General features: G+C 39.0%; 1 protein-coding gene across 2 annotated transcripts in view; it reads right to left on the bottom strand.

The window, feature by feature from the left end:
- cutlet (chromosome transmission fidelity protein 18 homolog) overlaps positions 1-14,638 on the bottom strand; it is a 408,876-nt gene that overhangs the window by 286,521 nt on the left and 107,717 nt on the right. For both annotated transcript variants that reach the window (XM_083141467.1, XM_083141468.1), the window contains exons 14-15: positions 11,544-11,655; positions 9,132-9,302 (exon numbers count right to left, since the gene is read on the bottom strand). In XM_083141467.1, the coding sequence (XP_082997593.1) occupies positions 9,132-9,302; positions 11,544-11,655 (283 nt within the window). The remainder of the gene's footprint in view (positions 1-9,131; positions 9,303-11,543; positions 11,656-14,638) is intronic.

The raw sequence follows: 14,638 nt of genomic DNA, 5'->3' as shown, positions 1-14,638 counted from the left end.
TGTTCAAGAGTACGTGATACCCGGGGCAAAAAAATCAGAAGGGAATCCCGCTTCTACTGTCCTGACTGTAATGTGGCTTTGTGTGTAGTGCCCTGTTTCCGTGTATACCACACAGCACCTAGTGTCTGAAGTGAAATGCTACAGGTAGCAGAACACCTAAACGTTGGTAAAACAAACATTTTCAAATGAAAAAGAAAATTGTTGCTCCGAGTTTACTCGGGCTAGTAATTATGTGAGTGGTTTGTGAAAATAATAATTACTTCTTTTGTCTTTTGAAATCAATATTATATCATTTATAACATAAACAACATACCATTTTGTTCGTTGCATTATTGTTAGTAAATATCACAATTTATATAACATTTAACAGCTCCGAGTATACTCGGGTTAATAAAGGAATGCCTATTTGGAGTAGAATATTTTGATTATTTTTGATTGTTGTACCAAAAATCATTGTTAATGTAATTTTGCATGTAAAGTAGTAGTAAAATATAAAATAAAAAAAAGTGTAAAATTTTGACATCAATTTGGAAAAAAAGTCGTAAGGCAAGTGGTTAAAAAAGAAATAAGCTGCACAAGTGATGATTTAGTTGTGCCAGGACCAAATTTTGTGTATGCAGTCCGAGAATTTCATGGCATAAAAAAATACTTTTGTTTAAGCCTACTGAGTACGACACACTCAACAGACAATTTTGAAGAACTGCGAGTGCTTAGGCCTGAATATGAACCATTCGGTGGGTTTGGAATTTTATAAGAGCTGAAAACATGGGAGGACAAGACATATTAGTGGCGTTCAGGCTCGAATCAGAGTGAAATATTCGAGAACTGTCAGCGTCCAGTTCGCAGCCCACAGTTTGAATTTCTTGTTGTCGAGTTAATTGTGCATCCCGTGCATGTGCAACAGCTTTATAAAAACACTTCTGGTACTACATAGATGTTTTGATGCCTGATAAGAAGAAATGGAAAAACACTCATACTGAGATGGTTCCGTTACAGCATTGAAACAGAGGAGTTGAGTGGTAGAAAGTGTTCCGATTGCATGTTCTGATGAAAATGACACCCTTAAACAGTGGCGACGATTTAGGAAATAGTTGCTCCCTATTTTTTGCCTGCACACTATCACACTATGGCCTCTTAATGCTAAGCCTTGTCTACCAAAAGAAAGTAAACTTTCCTTGCACCCCCCCCCCCCCGTTTTGGCACCCAATTGTCACCACTGGCCTTTAACATACAATTGTGAAGTTCTATCTATACCCCTTTAAAAAATGGTGTTCAGCCCCCCAAAAGGAATTCCTGGATACGTGCCTGGTTCGTGGCATTGAAATCATATTTCTCTACCCAATCAAAACTACCTAAAACTTTCATTCGGCTTTTTGAAATAAGTTAAGCGAATCTTACTTGTTATATTTGCATTCACTTGTGGAGATATTTTAGTCTATCCAAGAATTAGAAAAGGAGTAAAAATCTGTGCTTCAAATTATAGATATTCTTTGTAATTTGTTAAAAAAAAAACAGATTAGGAGATTGCTTTCTTTGCTTAAAGGTAAGATGAAGTTATTTAAAAAGATCTGAAAAGCATATGTGAGCAAAATGTTGGTAAGATTTTTGTATATTGATTAAATTATGAGTAGTGGCAAATGGGTTGCCATTTTTTGGTGTCCTCTTTTTATGACTTTGTCCTCCTTTTTCGCCATGCTCTGTCCTCTTTTTTGAATGTATGTGTCTGGTCACCCTATTCATGCACTAACTGAGAAAATCTATCATAACTCATTTAATACTGGTTTTGGAAATTTTTTATAGATACATGTTTTGTTCGGAATTGAAAAAGGAACAAAATTGGGCCTTAGAGTTCATTTAACATCTTCCACTGTTATGGAGATATATCTAGTGAAACTATTTCGTGCCCTTTTCTGCAAGGATTCTATGCATATTTTACACTTTACTTGACATCCTGGCATATAGAGGGGGAAAATTACTGCCTGTGATATTTTGTTGATGCGTACTATTGTGGCGCATTGCCTGTGTGACATCATACATCCAAGATGGCTGTCTCTGCAGATATTAACAAACAAAAATGACCCAATCTTCTTAACTCCTTTAGGAGTAATTTTGACCTTTGTAAGATTGCTGGGTTTATACACGAAAGGAAGACATGTGTATGGAGGATGCTTTAAATTGATTTAAATTCTTTATTGCTTTTATTATTAGATATTATATTTTATTTGACATTAGGCCCCAGATTTAGTGATTTTGTATTTTTATTTGAATGGCATACTCTGTGTTATTGTGATTTTAAATACTGTATTTGGAAACCTTTCCCTGTTCCTTTTTTTTAATTGGCCACCTCATTCCTATCCTCACCTAATAATGTCTCGTATCTCCATGATGTCTACATCGCATAGCAGAGACTTCCTGAGATGCCTTCAACATTGGAATTCTACGCACCGGTGATCTTCAGAGAGCAACTCCATTTACCATCGCCTCTCAGTTCGTGGAGTCAACAATTTCAGTTTTCACCCGGCATACATAAACCCGCCGAGTACTTCTCATTACCTCCTCGAACTCAGGACTTCGCTACAACCGTTGGCCGATGTGATTTGTGCTAGCCACCAGAGCACACCTTCAGTTTTCTCCCATTTCTATGCTCCGGCCCTCCAGATGCAGCGGATACACGCCCCCTTTTCCCAAAAGTACTTTCTTTATTTCCGCTGGAATTCCAGTCAGAACTACATTCCAGCTCAAAGTGATGCAGTGGATGAACACTTTTCCTGTCATGTGTCCCAGCCTACAAGTTTCATGTGTCTAGAAGAAAACATGACACCTTTTACCCTATCTTCAGTCTCCTCCGACTTGTTTACCATTCAAACGCCCGTACGCAGTAAGACCAGCTTTACTTTCATGTACGGTCCCCACCACAAGTGTGTTACCATCTTCGAGTGCAGGTATATGCAACCCGCCAAGCACACCTACTTTAGCTGTTACTTCTACAGCATGGCAGACTTTACGAGACTAGGTTCTCTAGTCCGGTGAACAGCATTCTCCCCTGGATGATTAATTCTACAGTACAGTTAACAGCACAAATTAATCCAAATGTTTCTTCCTTCCGTTCACCAGCCGACCTTCAAGATTTACCCCCCCCCCCCTTCCTCATCAAACGTCCCTCACCCAAAATTTTACATCCAGTGGTACAATCATGGACACTTCTCGTTCCTTTAGCTACAAAAGGACCAATATTCTCACGAGATGATTGGGATGTAAATTGTGACAACCTGGTTCCAGTTTTCGCAGTTGCAAACACTTTTGCATGGCCTCCATGGAATGCAGTGTATACTACACGCAAGTGCTTTTGCGTGTCTTCAGAACATTCCGGACCTTACATAGGAACTTTTACGCCATACAGCAAGGACTGTACGATTTTAATTTTTGCTAACCAAGATATATACACATATAATGAACATTTGATTTTAATATTCCACTCATTATATATATTGTGGCCGCGGTGGCTCAGTCAGTAACGCGTCTGACTACCATGCTCAAGGTCCCGGGTTCGATCCCCGGCCGGTTCAAATCCAGGAACTTTTCTAACGTTGGAAGCGGCCCCGGTGCCCACCCAGCGTCGAATAACATGGGTACCTGGGGGGTAAAGGCGGTCAGGGGCTTGGTGCTGATCACATCACCCCTACTCACGACCGGATCAAGAAAGTGTGGGGCGTTACCCCCACACCCCCTATACGCCTTCATGGCGTGGTGCTAAGCACAGGGGAACACTTTACCTTTTTTTTTTTACTCATTATGTATTTGTAGTGGACTAAGTTGGGTTTCTTTACTTATCACGTGTGTATTCAAATATCTACTCAGATCTAATGAACAGTGTTGGACAATTTTTTGTGTGTATTTTAACATATAATGCAGTGTAGCATTATTCACTTTTCTATCAGATATCTTTTCAACAATTTTTTCTTATATTTTTTGGATGATGGTACTTTTATTTATGCATATATTATTCTCTGCGTGTGCTTTGATACAATATATATTCACATGGATCCTCTTATATTAGTGCAAATTGCCTCGCAATTTATTGTGGTGTGACCTGTCACTCCCATATTCCGAGTGTTTGGCACTAGCCCCCTTCATGTGCTCAGGGGGCGGAGCCGCACCTCATGGCTTTGGCCATTCTGACATCAGTTCAGCTGAAAGGTGATAAGCTACTCTTCGCACCGCCTCTCGTGGGAGGTCTGCCAAGTTCATTGGTGTGTGTTTGACGTATTAACATCTTTCTCATGGTTCTCTAACCCGAGCTGACGTCACAGCTTATCTCATTGATAAACATCTCTTGGAAGCCAATGTATGCATGTTCAGCATAAATATTGTAGTACGCACGTGCTCATTTCATTCATGCAAGAGACGAACGAAATATGACATTGGACTTCTCATTTTTGCATCTTGACTTTTAATTTTAGTTTGCTCCCACAGAGCTTTTGTCTTGATCTTCGATAGTCCAAATTAGATTACGATTTGACACCTGTTAACCAAATCTAATTTTGACTGCATTTTTTCCCCTCCCCTTTAGTTTTAGATTTAGTCTGTAGTGTTTATTTTCACTGATGGGAATGTATTATTATTTTTCTTCGCTGAATAAATAGACCTTCTAAGGGACTGGATTGGCATAACCGGCACTGTACCTGCAGTTTATCTAAAAGTTTTGAAAATTCAAAGGAATTTTTTTTTGCCCAGTTTGATACCGTTACATATCCCTCATTTTCATATTCGAGTTATGTTTAGCTAGGCAGCCTGGCTGGAAATATAAGGAATGTGTTAACTTCAGCGCCAGCTCAGCGAAAAGCATTCGCCAGTATTTGAGGAGGAAAATGGGATGAGAGAGAAAAAGGGGAGGAGTTTTGATCAGGGTGGATGCAAGTTGCATCTTGCACGGGACAGTTGGTCTTGAGGTTAGGAAAGGAAGAGAACAGGAGAGTGGTTGGGGAGTAAGAAAAGGGGTTTTTGAGTTTTGGAGAGAGGAGAGTGAGTTTGATTTTGAAGGAGATTCAAAATCTGGCTTATGAACAGTGAAAGTGAGTTTTAGAAACTCGTTTGGGAGTGAAGTGCTGCGAAGCTGAGAGACAATTTAAGAGACGAACTTCAGCAAGCGAGTGAGAGTTCATTTAGAAACTCTTCGATCCATGCTTCATGAGAGAGACAGGTAATATGCTTTTTTAATGCCATCCTTGCCTTTGCAGACTTTAGGTCATTATAACCCAAATACAAGAGACTTGCCATTCTTTAATTTTCTGTTAATAATTTAAAAGTGAAAAATATTATTATAATTTTTATAACTACAGTAGTGTCCAGAAGTTAAGCATAACTAAGATATCAGAAAATGTTATATTAATAAAGTGACAGAACTACATAAAACATAGTGAAAATTAATCAAAACGTTATGAAAAAAGAGGATTGTATGGGGTGAAGTTACCCCTAACAGCTACACAACCTTGCAACGACGTAGCATGCTATTTACAAGGTGGCTCAAGAATTCTACAGGCAGCTGGTTCCATTTCCAATGAAGAGGAGCGTGGAGCTCTGGAAATGTCTTTGGTGGAGGATTGCAAGCTAACTCGTCTCCTTAAGACACTACAGGATTTATGTCTGGACACCTTGGTGGCCAGTCTATGCGGTGGATTTATTCACCTTCAAGAGAAAGTCATCTACCAATTTGGTTCGATGCGCACATGTATTATCATCTTTTCATCGTTGAAGTTGAAGTCTGAGCCTACTGCGCCTCTGGAAAGTCACACGTGTTGTTGGAGTACCTCATTTCTGTGCCTCTAGGCAGACATGCAGCTCTGTACGTCCATTGAGCATGATGTCTTCCATACCAGTATTCCATCTCGACCAAACTGATCCCTTTCCACGATATTCCTTGGATTAAATCGTGATCGAGGTTCTCTCCATATGAATGTGCGACGGGAATCATTTTGCAAACTGAATCTGAACTGATCTGTGAAACAGCACCTTCCTCCGTTCGTTCAGGGTCCAATTTCGATGATGCTGACTCCACTGTAAGCGGATCTTTCTGTGCACTGGATCAAGTGGGACATTCAGCATAGAGACCAGCTGCCCTGAGTCTCCGGTACACAGTTTGACGAGAGAAACTCTAACCCCTGAGGTGGCTGCAAGCTTTGAGGACAGTTGTCTTGCAGGCATCGTCCAGTTTCATCGTGCAGTTAAAGCCAGATATCAGCCCTGTTGTGGCGTTGCTACTCGTTGACAACCTTGTTCTGGCCTACCATGAACATCTACTGTGTCTTGGAACCGTCGCCAAAGCCTGGAAATGACTGTGGCACAGTCAACGCTGCCGTGACTTCAGTCTGTGTTTGGCCTGCTTCCAGACGTCCGATGATTCTTCGCTGACGTCTTTGTGCCATATTCTTACTGTACATTGAACACTTTACCAAGAGATTGCCCTCCGATCACAATGAGAGTTCGATACAGAATGAGGCAGAGTGCTGATATGTTGTGTTTTGTTTACCTTTCAATCACGGGCCTATTTGACACTAGCAGTACTGTTGCCTATGCGCGTAAGGTGAGTTACACTCTTTGATCATTATTTATGGTGATCGTGCAGGTCTCTCCTTCCATTTTTCTACTTTTTGGACACTACCGTATTATGGTAAAGGAGTAATGACGTCGCCTGTGACTTTCTCATTCAACATTCTCTGGAGCTTTAGGCAGTGTCAATAAGACAGGAATGATCTTCTTGTCATCCTCATTTTCTGTTTTCCCATCAACAGTCTATTGAGATGGGTAGATTTGGATGATCCTTTTCTACCTTTATTTGAATCCAATACTTGAAAATAACTCCTTCTGACAAAAAGTGTGAGGGGACTTTGGTTGGAGCAAGACGTGAGCCTTGAACATCCTTTCTCGTGAACAGATACCATCGTAATTTGGTGAAATATTTGATTTTGGTGTCATGCAAAATCCTGTCATCATATTCAGGGTGTAAGAGACACCCAAATATCAACCTCGCTTCCACGAAGTACACCCTGGACTCCATTTTGCAGACTAACATTGCTCTGATGTCTAGGGCCTCCCCGATGGCACAGTGGTATCATCGTCGCCTTGTAATGAAGGGGTCCAGAGTTCGTTACCTGGTGAAGGCACACATAGCGGTTAGATCCCACTTTAAATTTTAGGTCCAGTCCCAATTAGCCTTACTGTGCATAAAGTGGACTTAAATAAAACACCAACACAATCAATCAATCAATGCTCTGGCATCTGGACCCATGGGACTTGATTTGTGTGCTGCCCATACGTGTTTGTGAATGTCCTTTCATCTATTTCATCTTATAATTCATTTTCATCTTTGAAATTAGCCAAAACTAGCAGAAACGAGAAGTAAAATAAATCAATTCATTCTTTCATTCTGTCATCTTGTTCATCGAATCCAGGAGAACCAAGATTTGCAAGAGATTCAAGCACATCATCTTCTGCACCATCAAATGCATTCAACAACCACTTTTTTGCCTTCTTTGCAGTACAAACACAAACTGGGATACCATTAATAGATAGTGTGAACGCTGCTGCCAAAGTGACCCTCACACCTTTAACCAGGAAGAGTTAGTACTTCCAAGTATTGGAGTGAAATAAAAGCAGAAAAGAAACATCTAAATCTACCCAGCCCAATAGGCTGTTGAAATGAGAAAGAAGAAAATGAGGATGACAAAATGATCATTCTTGTCATATTCACACTACCTAGAACTTCAGATAAGATTACAGTTGAATGTGGTTGCGGAAAGAAGAAATGTTCATGCATATGTCAGGATCAGTCCCTGCGACGTACTGACCTGTGTCTTTGTGGTACAGATGAAGAAAAGTGTGAAAACAATGACTTACAGGATAGAGACTCAGATCAGAGTGACGAGGAAATTTAATAAAGTGACTGTATTGATGACATGATATTTCCCAAATGATTACAACCACTCTCAATCTTGATGAGAGGTGGGCTGCTTAAATTTCAAAAGACAATGCGGAATTCACAGGCGATGTTATTACTCCTTTACTATGATATTTATAATAATAGTAATGATAATGATAAAAATAATAATTAATACTTTTCACTTGTTATTTATTAACAGAAAATGCCTCTGGAAAAATCTGATAAACGAACTCTAAATCAGGTTATGGAAGGTATTTCATGTGCATAACCTCCAAGGTGGCCATGTTTGATTTGGAAGTCATGTATGGTCTCTCTGACACATTATCCAGCAAAATACATGATTGCATGCCTCCAAATGAAAGCATCCTCCATACACATGTCTTCCCTTCGTGAAAAACCCAAGAATCTTACAAAGGTGAAAATTACTCCTAAAGGAGTTAAGAAGATTGGGTCGTTCTTGTTTGTTAATGTCTGCAGAGGCAGCCATCTTGGATTTATAATGTCTCACAGGCAATATGCCACAATAGTACGCATCAACAAAATATCACAGGCAGTAATTTTCCCCCTCTATGTGCCAGAATGTCAAGTAAAGTGTATAATATGCATAGAATCCTTGCAGAAAAGGGCACGAAATAGTTTCACTAGATATATCTCCATAACAGTGCAAGATGTTAAAAAAAACTGTAAGATTCAATTTTGTTCCTTTTTCAATTCTGAACAAAACATGTATGTATAAAAAAATTCCAAAACCACTATTAAAGGAGTTATGATGGATTTTCTCTGTTAGTGCATGAAGCAGTAGCCATCTTCGATTTATGACGTCACACAGGTCTTCTGCCACAGTTTCGGACAAAACACCTGGTAGTACGTTATTGTGTACCACACTAGCAACATATTACTGGTAGTCATATATTCCCTTCATTCAAAAACCCACGGACTATAGAAATACTGACATATGACCCTGGACTATTCAGAAACATTCTGCATGTAAAAAGTTCAAAACCCATGTGCAGACTAACAAGTAAGTGTAATTTCAGTGAAAATATAGGAACATTTTGTGGTGTCCCTGTAAGCCAGCCACGGCACCCACCTTGCGAACCACTGCTCTATACTTTCGATCACAAACACAAAGTAAACATGCAGAAAAAAGTTATACCACATTTCTACTATCAGAAGAATAAATAATTGTACTTACCTCATATGCTGCACTAGGATACTTAAGTTTGGGCCAAGCAAAACCAGCAAAGAGCAAATGCCACATTGCAAAGGTATAAGGCAAATAAGGCATTAGAATGTAACTCTGGCTCCTAAGCATTTCTGTGTTTACTACATCAAAATAGCAGAACCAATTAGCACCAGTCACCACCTGCAAAGACATAAAAGATTGATGCAGTATAAATATCCTGAAAATTATGCAAAATACATAATTTTTGGGTTGAGCCGATAACACTTTCAACCGATAAAGACACCTATGTTGATACTTTCACCGATACAGAGGCTTGAAAATTGTAATACTTAAAAGTTGTTTAAAATATTGACAGAATATAGTGCAGACAGAAAAGGTTTTCATGAAGATTAGGCACACACAGATGTACTTCGTACAAATTTCAGATCTCGACCAGACTCTCTGGTCTATCATACCGTGCCCACGGAGCATACGGAGATCTAGTTGGGGAGAATTTCTGTTCCCAGGCAGGCGGAGCTTATGCTGGCATGGTTGCTTTCAATGGGTTGCTATAACTCAGAAGTCTCCATTACTGTACATGATTCCACTTTTAAGCAAAGACTTCATATTTGCATATTTAGTTTTCTGGAAGACAATTTTTTATTTTTTATTACAAATTTTGGCCTTCAAATATAATTGTGTATGCATGCTTACTGTGGCACTCAACCCACAAACGGCATCTGCAGGGAGGGCAAGAAAACGGTAATTTCCCCCCGTTGAATTCAAAATTTACACTAATAAGTCTGTCTAAATTATCAATTTTTACTTAAATTTGGTAATTTGTTTGTAGCACAACGTTAAAAATTAATAATATTTTGGAAGTGTTTACGACCTGTTAAATTGATATTCTCTTTGGTTTGCAAAAAAATATATAGAAACAATTCGAACAGGTGTTCTCGGGTTACCAACCAGGTTAGATTAGAGTTAGATTCCAACGTTTCGAGCGCATACATTGCTCTCGTCATCAGGGAATATAGAAATGGAGACCAGTGTGGGGTTAAATGTATGACAATTATGGTGCGGAATTTGGGTTCTGTCTTCTTATTGGCTTGCTCTGGATCCTCTTGTTCTTATTGGCTGCAGCATTGTTTTTACGGAGGAGAGAATTCTAGGCATGACATATCTGGAGTCCCACGTCCCTGTTGCGATTCGTGCTTTCCTGTGATATTGCTATAGATAGGTGGGTAGGTAGGAAGGAGGGTATAATTTTAAACTAGAAAGTATGATCACGTTCACTTCCTCACCGATGAAATGAAACAAAAGTGGTTGGAAAAAGCACGTCGTTGGCTACGGTTGGTCACTGGTGACCATCATCAAATAGTTATTTTCACTAATGAGAAGATTTTCATCATGGAGCATGTGCACAACTTTCAAAACCACCGTTAGTTACTGAAGAAGGGACAGAAAAATTCCATTGAGGCAAAAGTTGTCTCTTCCTGTTATTTTACAGTGTCTGTGGTTGTTTTGGGTGGCATTTGTGCAACAGGAAAAACTCCTTTTATGTTCAGCAATGAGAATGTCAAAATCAACATTGCTAGCTATTAGAAATCATTCTCAGCGACATTTTAGAACCGTGGGCAGCAGAGCTCTCTGGAGAAGACTGATTCGTGCTTCAGCATGATTGGACTCCAGTGCATTCAGCTTGATCAACAACTGCAATGTGTGAAAAGCTGTTCCATGGCTTTGGGGGCAAGGAGTGTGGCCTTCATATTTGCAGGGCCTTGAATGCCATGGATTACTCCGTGTGGTCGATTTTGGAGGAGACATTTCTCGTGTTCCACACAAATCAGTGGCTGCACTCAAAATATCTTTACAACGTGCATGGGACAAAATTACTGTCAAAGAGTGAGCGACAATTGTCAATAATTTCTGAGAAGACTTCACACATGTATTGAGACAAAAGGAAGCAACTTTAAATGCATATTGTAATTTTTATTTCTTTTTGTTGTTATTACTAGTCTAATAAAAGTTTTTGAAAAGTAAATGAATTAGATTTATATATTTATAGAGCAGTTTTATGCTGTTGAAATACTTTTAAAAAGTCTCCAAACTTTTCACCACCCTGTATTTATGTATTTTCATTTTCTTCACAATATTGAATTATATTAGTCATTCAATGATGTTATACATCATCCAAGCTCCATGCAGAGAAAATTCTGGAAAAATTCCCATCTGAAATCACCACCCACCCCAGGAATTGAATTCACGTCTCCTGCATGACAGTCAGACACCCTACCAACTGTACCACAACAGCTCTCTACACTATACAGGGCAAATAAAATTATAAAGAATGTATACGAGTTTAAATTAAAATTGAAAGGTAAAGCACATAAACAAAAAAAAAAAGTTGATTTCATTTCAATTGTACAAGGAAATACTTACAGACTCGAGTGTGCTGTCCTTTATCTTTACATGCAAGTAATTCTCAAATACACCTTGAACTAGTCGCTCATATTCACCACAGCACTGAACAGTTCGCAATACAGACTCTAATCTGTAAAAGAAAGAAATACAGAAGTTAACCAGGAGTTCCACATATCTAGTTTATTTTACTCTGGTAAAACAGTAAAATTGTATTATACTTATACATTGTGTTCAAAAAGTTACTCTGCACTTGATTTTATCCTGGAAAATCGATACCTAGGACCTTGATATTATTTCATTTTTGCATAAAAAAAACAAAGATAAAATCTGTCACTGGGCAAGCTGATTGGTAGCTTTCAGTTTAGTCTGAGAGTGCAGAGGGAAAGCAGAGATAACTGTTGTAATGAACCTGAATGTTTAAGTTTGATATTTGTTGAGATGTTGAGATTTTTCAAAAACGTTTGGTGATGGTAAATAGAATCCAGGAATAGTGTTATTGGTTTGTGTTAATTTTGGTTTCTTTCTGCCAATACAAAAAAATGACATTTGCGAACAGAAACTTTCTCAATGTTAATTCTGTACGTACTCGTACTTAGTGGATTTTGATTTTGAAATGCTCTAAGAATTATTCATTTCGCCTCTTCCGGGATCAAATGACAAAACTAAAGAAACGTACATAAATATGTACGTTGTTTGTAAGTTCATATACTATAGGAGATGTAAGCGATTATAAAACTTCGTCTAACTTTGAGAGGATTTCAGTCATATATTTGGAATTTACAAGGTCAGAGTGGTAAGTGATACATCAATCTAGAGGAAAATTCATCACATCCATTGATGAATGATGAATGGGAGAAATGGGTGATGGAACTAAAGCCTGTCCGGCAAAAGAATAAACTTCAAAATTATTTTTTTGTCTTTTCCGTCGAAAGCCAGCGAGGGTCACATGAACTGCTGAACCAATTGGCTTTGTCCAGTTGCCGTGGTGAGGGGAAATTCTGGTGGTATTCTGCATTGCCACGGTTGCCACCATGTGCATATCAAGCGAATTGGTCTCGGATTCCCTGCCTCTCCCTGAAATCTGAGCAAAGGGGACATGTTGACATGAAAAGGCATCGTGTACGACTGGACAAAAATCAGGCATCTAGCAACACCGCTTTCCACCCTTGAAACTCCCACAAGTGGATCCAAAAAGTCTAGGTTTCCTGAAGTTTATTCTTTGGTCGATCGGGCTTTAGTACAATGATGCATCAATTCCTTTCCCAGGGTTCAAGACTGGAACAGAGTGGCCACTCTAGGACCATGATAAAATTCAAGTTAATTCCCAGCTTTCAGGGTGAACTTTCCAAAAACTCAAGGGTACAAGTAAATGTTTCCACTACTTCAACCTCTCACCACTCACACACAAATACTTTAACAATATAAAGCATCCGAGTTATTCACACATATCTAAAAAGTGTAATTAAATTCAATTAAATGGCATATATATTTTAAATATTTAATTCAAGGTGCAGAGTTTACAATTGCCATTTCACATATTCAGACTCAAAATACATCCACAAACACAAGTCACAAATGATATGGGATATATGTACTAATCTACAAAAGATTGTTAATTCTACAAGAATTTCAAAGTCAAATTTAACTAACCAACTTCAAGATATCTTCTCTTGCAATAATCTTCCATCTCTCAGATAGATTGTTCTGCAACGGACACTAACGAAGTAAATGGATTGAGAGAATTGTTTTATTTCCCACGCAGCTATATTGCCTTCCTCGATAAAAATAAAAGCTCAATGGTGAAAAACTTGCCTCAGGGCATTATTAAATCCAACGGGATTTTTTTACGTCTACGAAGATGCAGAATTCCCGGAGCCAATAATTCACACAGAATTCCGAAAAGAAGTCCCAGTGAGTAGCCACTCAGTTGAACCTATGGTTTTCTAGAACATTATGCTACCTGTCCACTATCAAAGCTGCCTGATTCTGCTAGGACCGAGATAAGACATAGGCTCACCACATATCTTGCATCACATGCTAATCAAATTTGATTAAGTGAAATAATAGTGACAAAACATGGTGCATGCCTTTTGCAATTCCAATGGTCTTGTGCAAACAGACTAGCCACACTCAACACAGTAGAGTACAAAAAAGAAAAAGGTAAAATGGAATACCCAAATGTTATGTCTGCAGTATGTCCTATTTCACATGGACCTGAACTGTTTGTCCCTGAACCACCTACAGAAGTGGAAGAATATACCCAGTCAGAAGAAAAAACAGGAGGCATGGCACATGATCCTTCCTACAGTCCTGGACATATAACACTGCACCTGGTTCAGGAAATGGAGCTCAACGACTTAGTATGACAAACCTCAGCAGTGGAACTTACTGGACCAAACTTAAGAAGGTTTTTTGTGATCTATGGGAACAAATTCAAACAGCTATATCTGATGAAAAACCACGTCTTCACCAGCAGTGATGTTCAACATAATGGCTACAAGTACGAACTATCACTCTGCATCGTAGTTTCCACTGCAGCAAGCTGGTGTGAAGTACAGTGATATCCAATTTATTTCACTCCTCCTGGCAGGCTTTCCAGAGACTATCCATGGTTCGCGACCGTCTGCATCCAAGGGCCCTTTTCAATAACCCAAATGCACAGAAATCCATTGGTGATGCATAAGGTGATTTAACAGAGATGTCACTGTAAGGGATGGAATATATTCCCGTTTTTCTCTCCATATTCTCCTGTTTTGTGTACACACATACACCCACACCCCTATGCCCCTCCACACACAACAGGTGTTTCTTCCTGAAAATTTTCCAGTTCTTGCGAAACTTCCCTTCTGAGAAGATCCCCATGGAGAATTCTATTTCAGGACGAGGACAAAGCATTGTCAGTCATTTCTGTGCCAAATTACAATACATGAAGCATGACAAACTCTTTTGAATCGAACTTTCACTAGCTAGACTAGAAATGGACAAATCTCATAGCGCTTCTGGCCATTCATTTTCAACAGAAGAAGTAAATGTTAAGCCCAGTTTATAGTGCATATTTCATGTTAAAGTGCAAATTCGGTGTTATTCTGAAAAATTAGCGTTATTCCGTGATT

The sequence above is a fragment of the Lepisma saccharinum genome, chromosome 20, assembly GCF_977018435.1.
Source record: "Lepisma saccharinum chromosome 20, izLepSacc3.1, whole genome shotgun sequence".
Classification (NCBI taxonomy): Eukaryota; Metazoa; Arthropoda; class Insecta; order Zygentoma; family Lepismatidae; genus Lepisma; species Lepisma saccharinum.
This window is presented reverse-complemented; position numbering and strand designations above follow the sequence as displayed.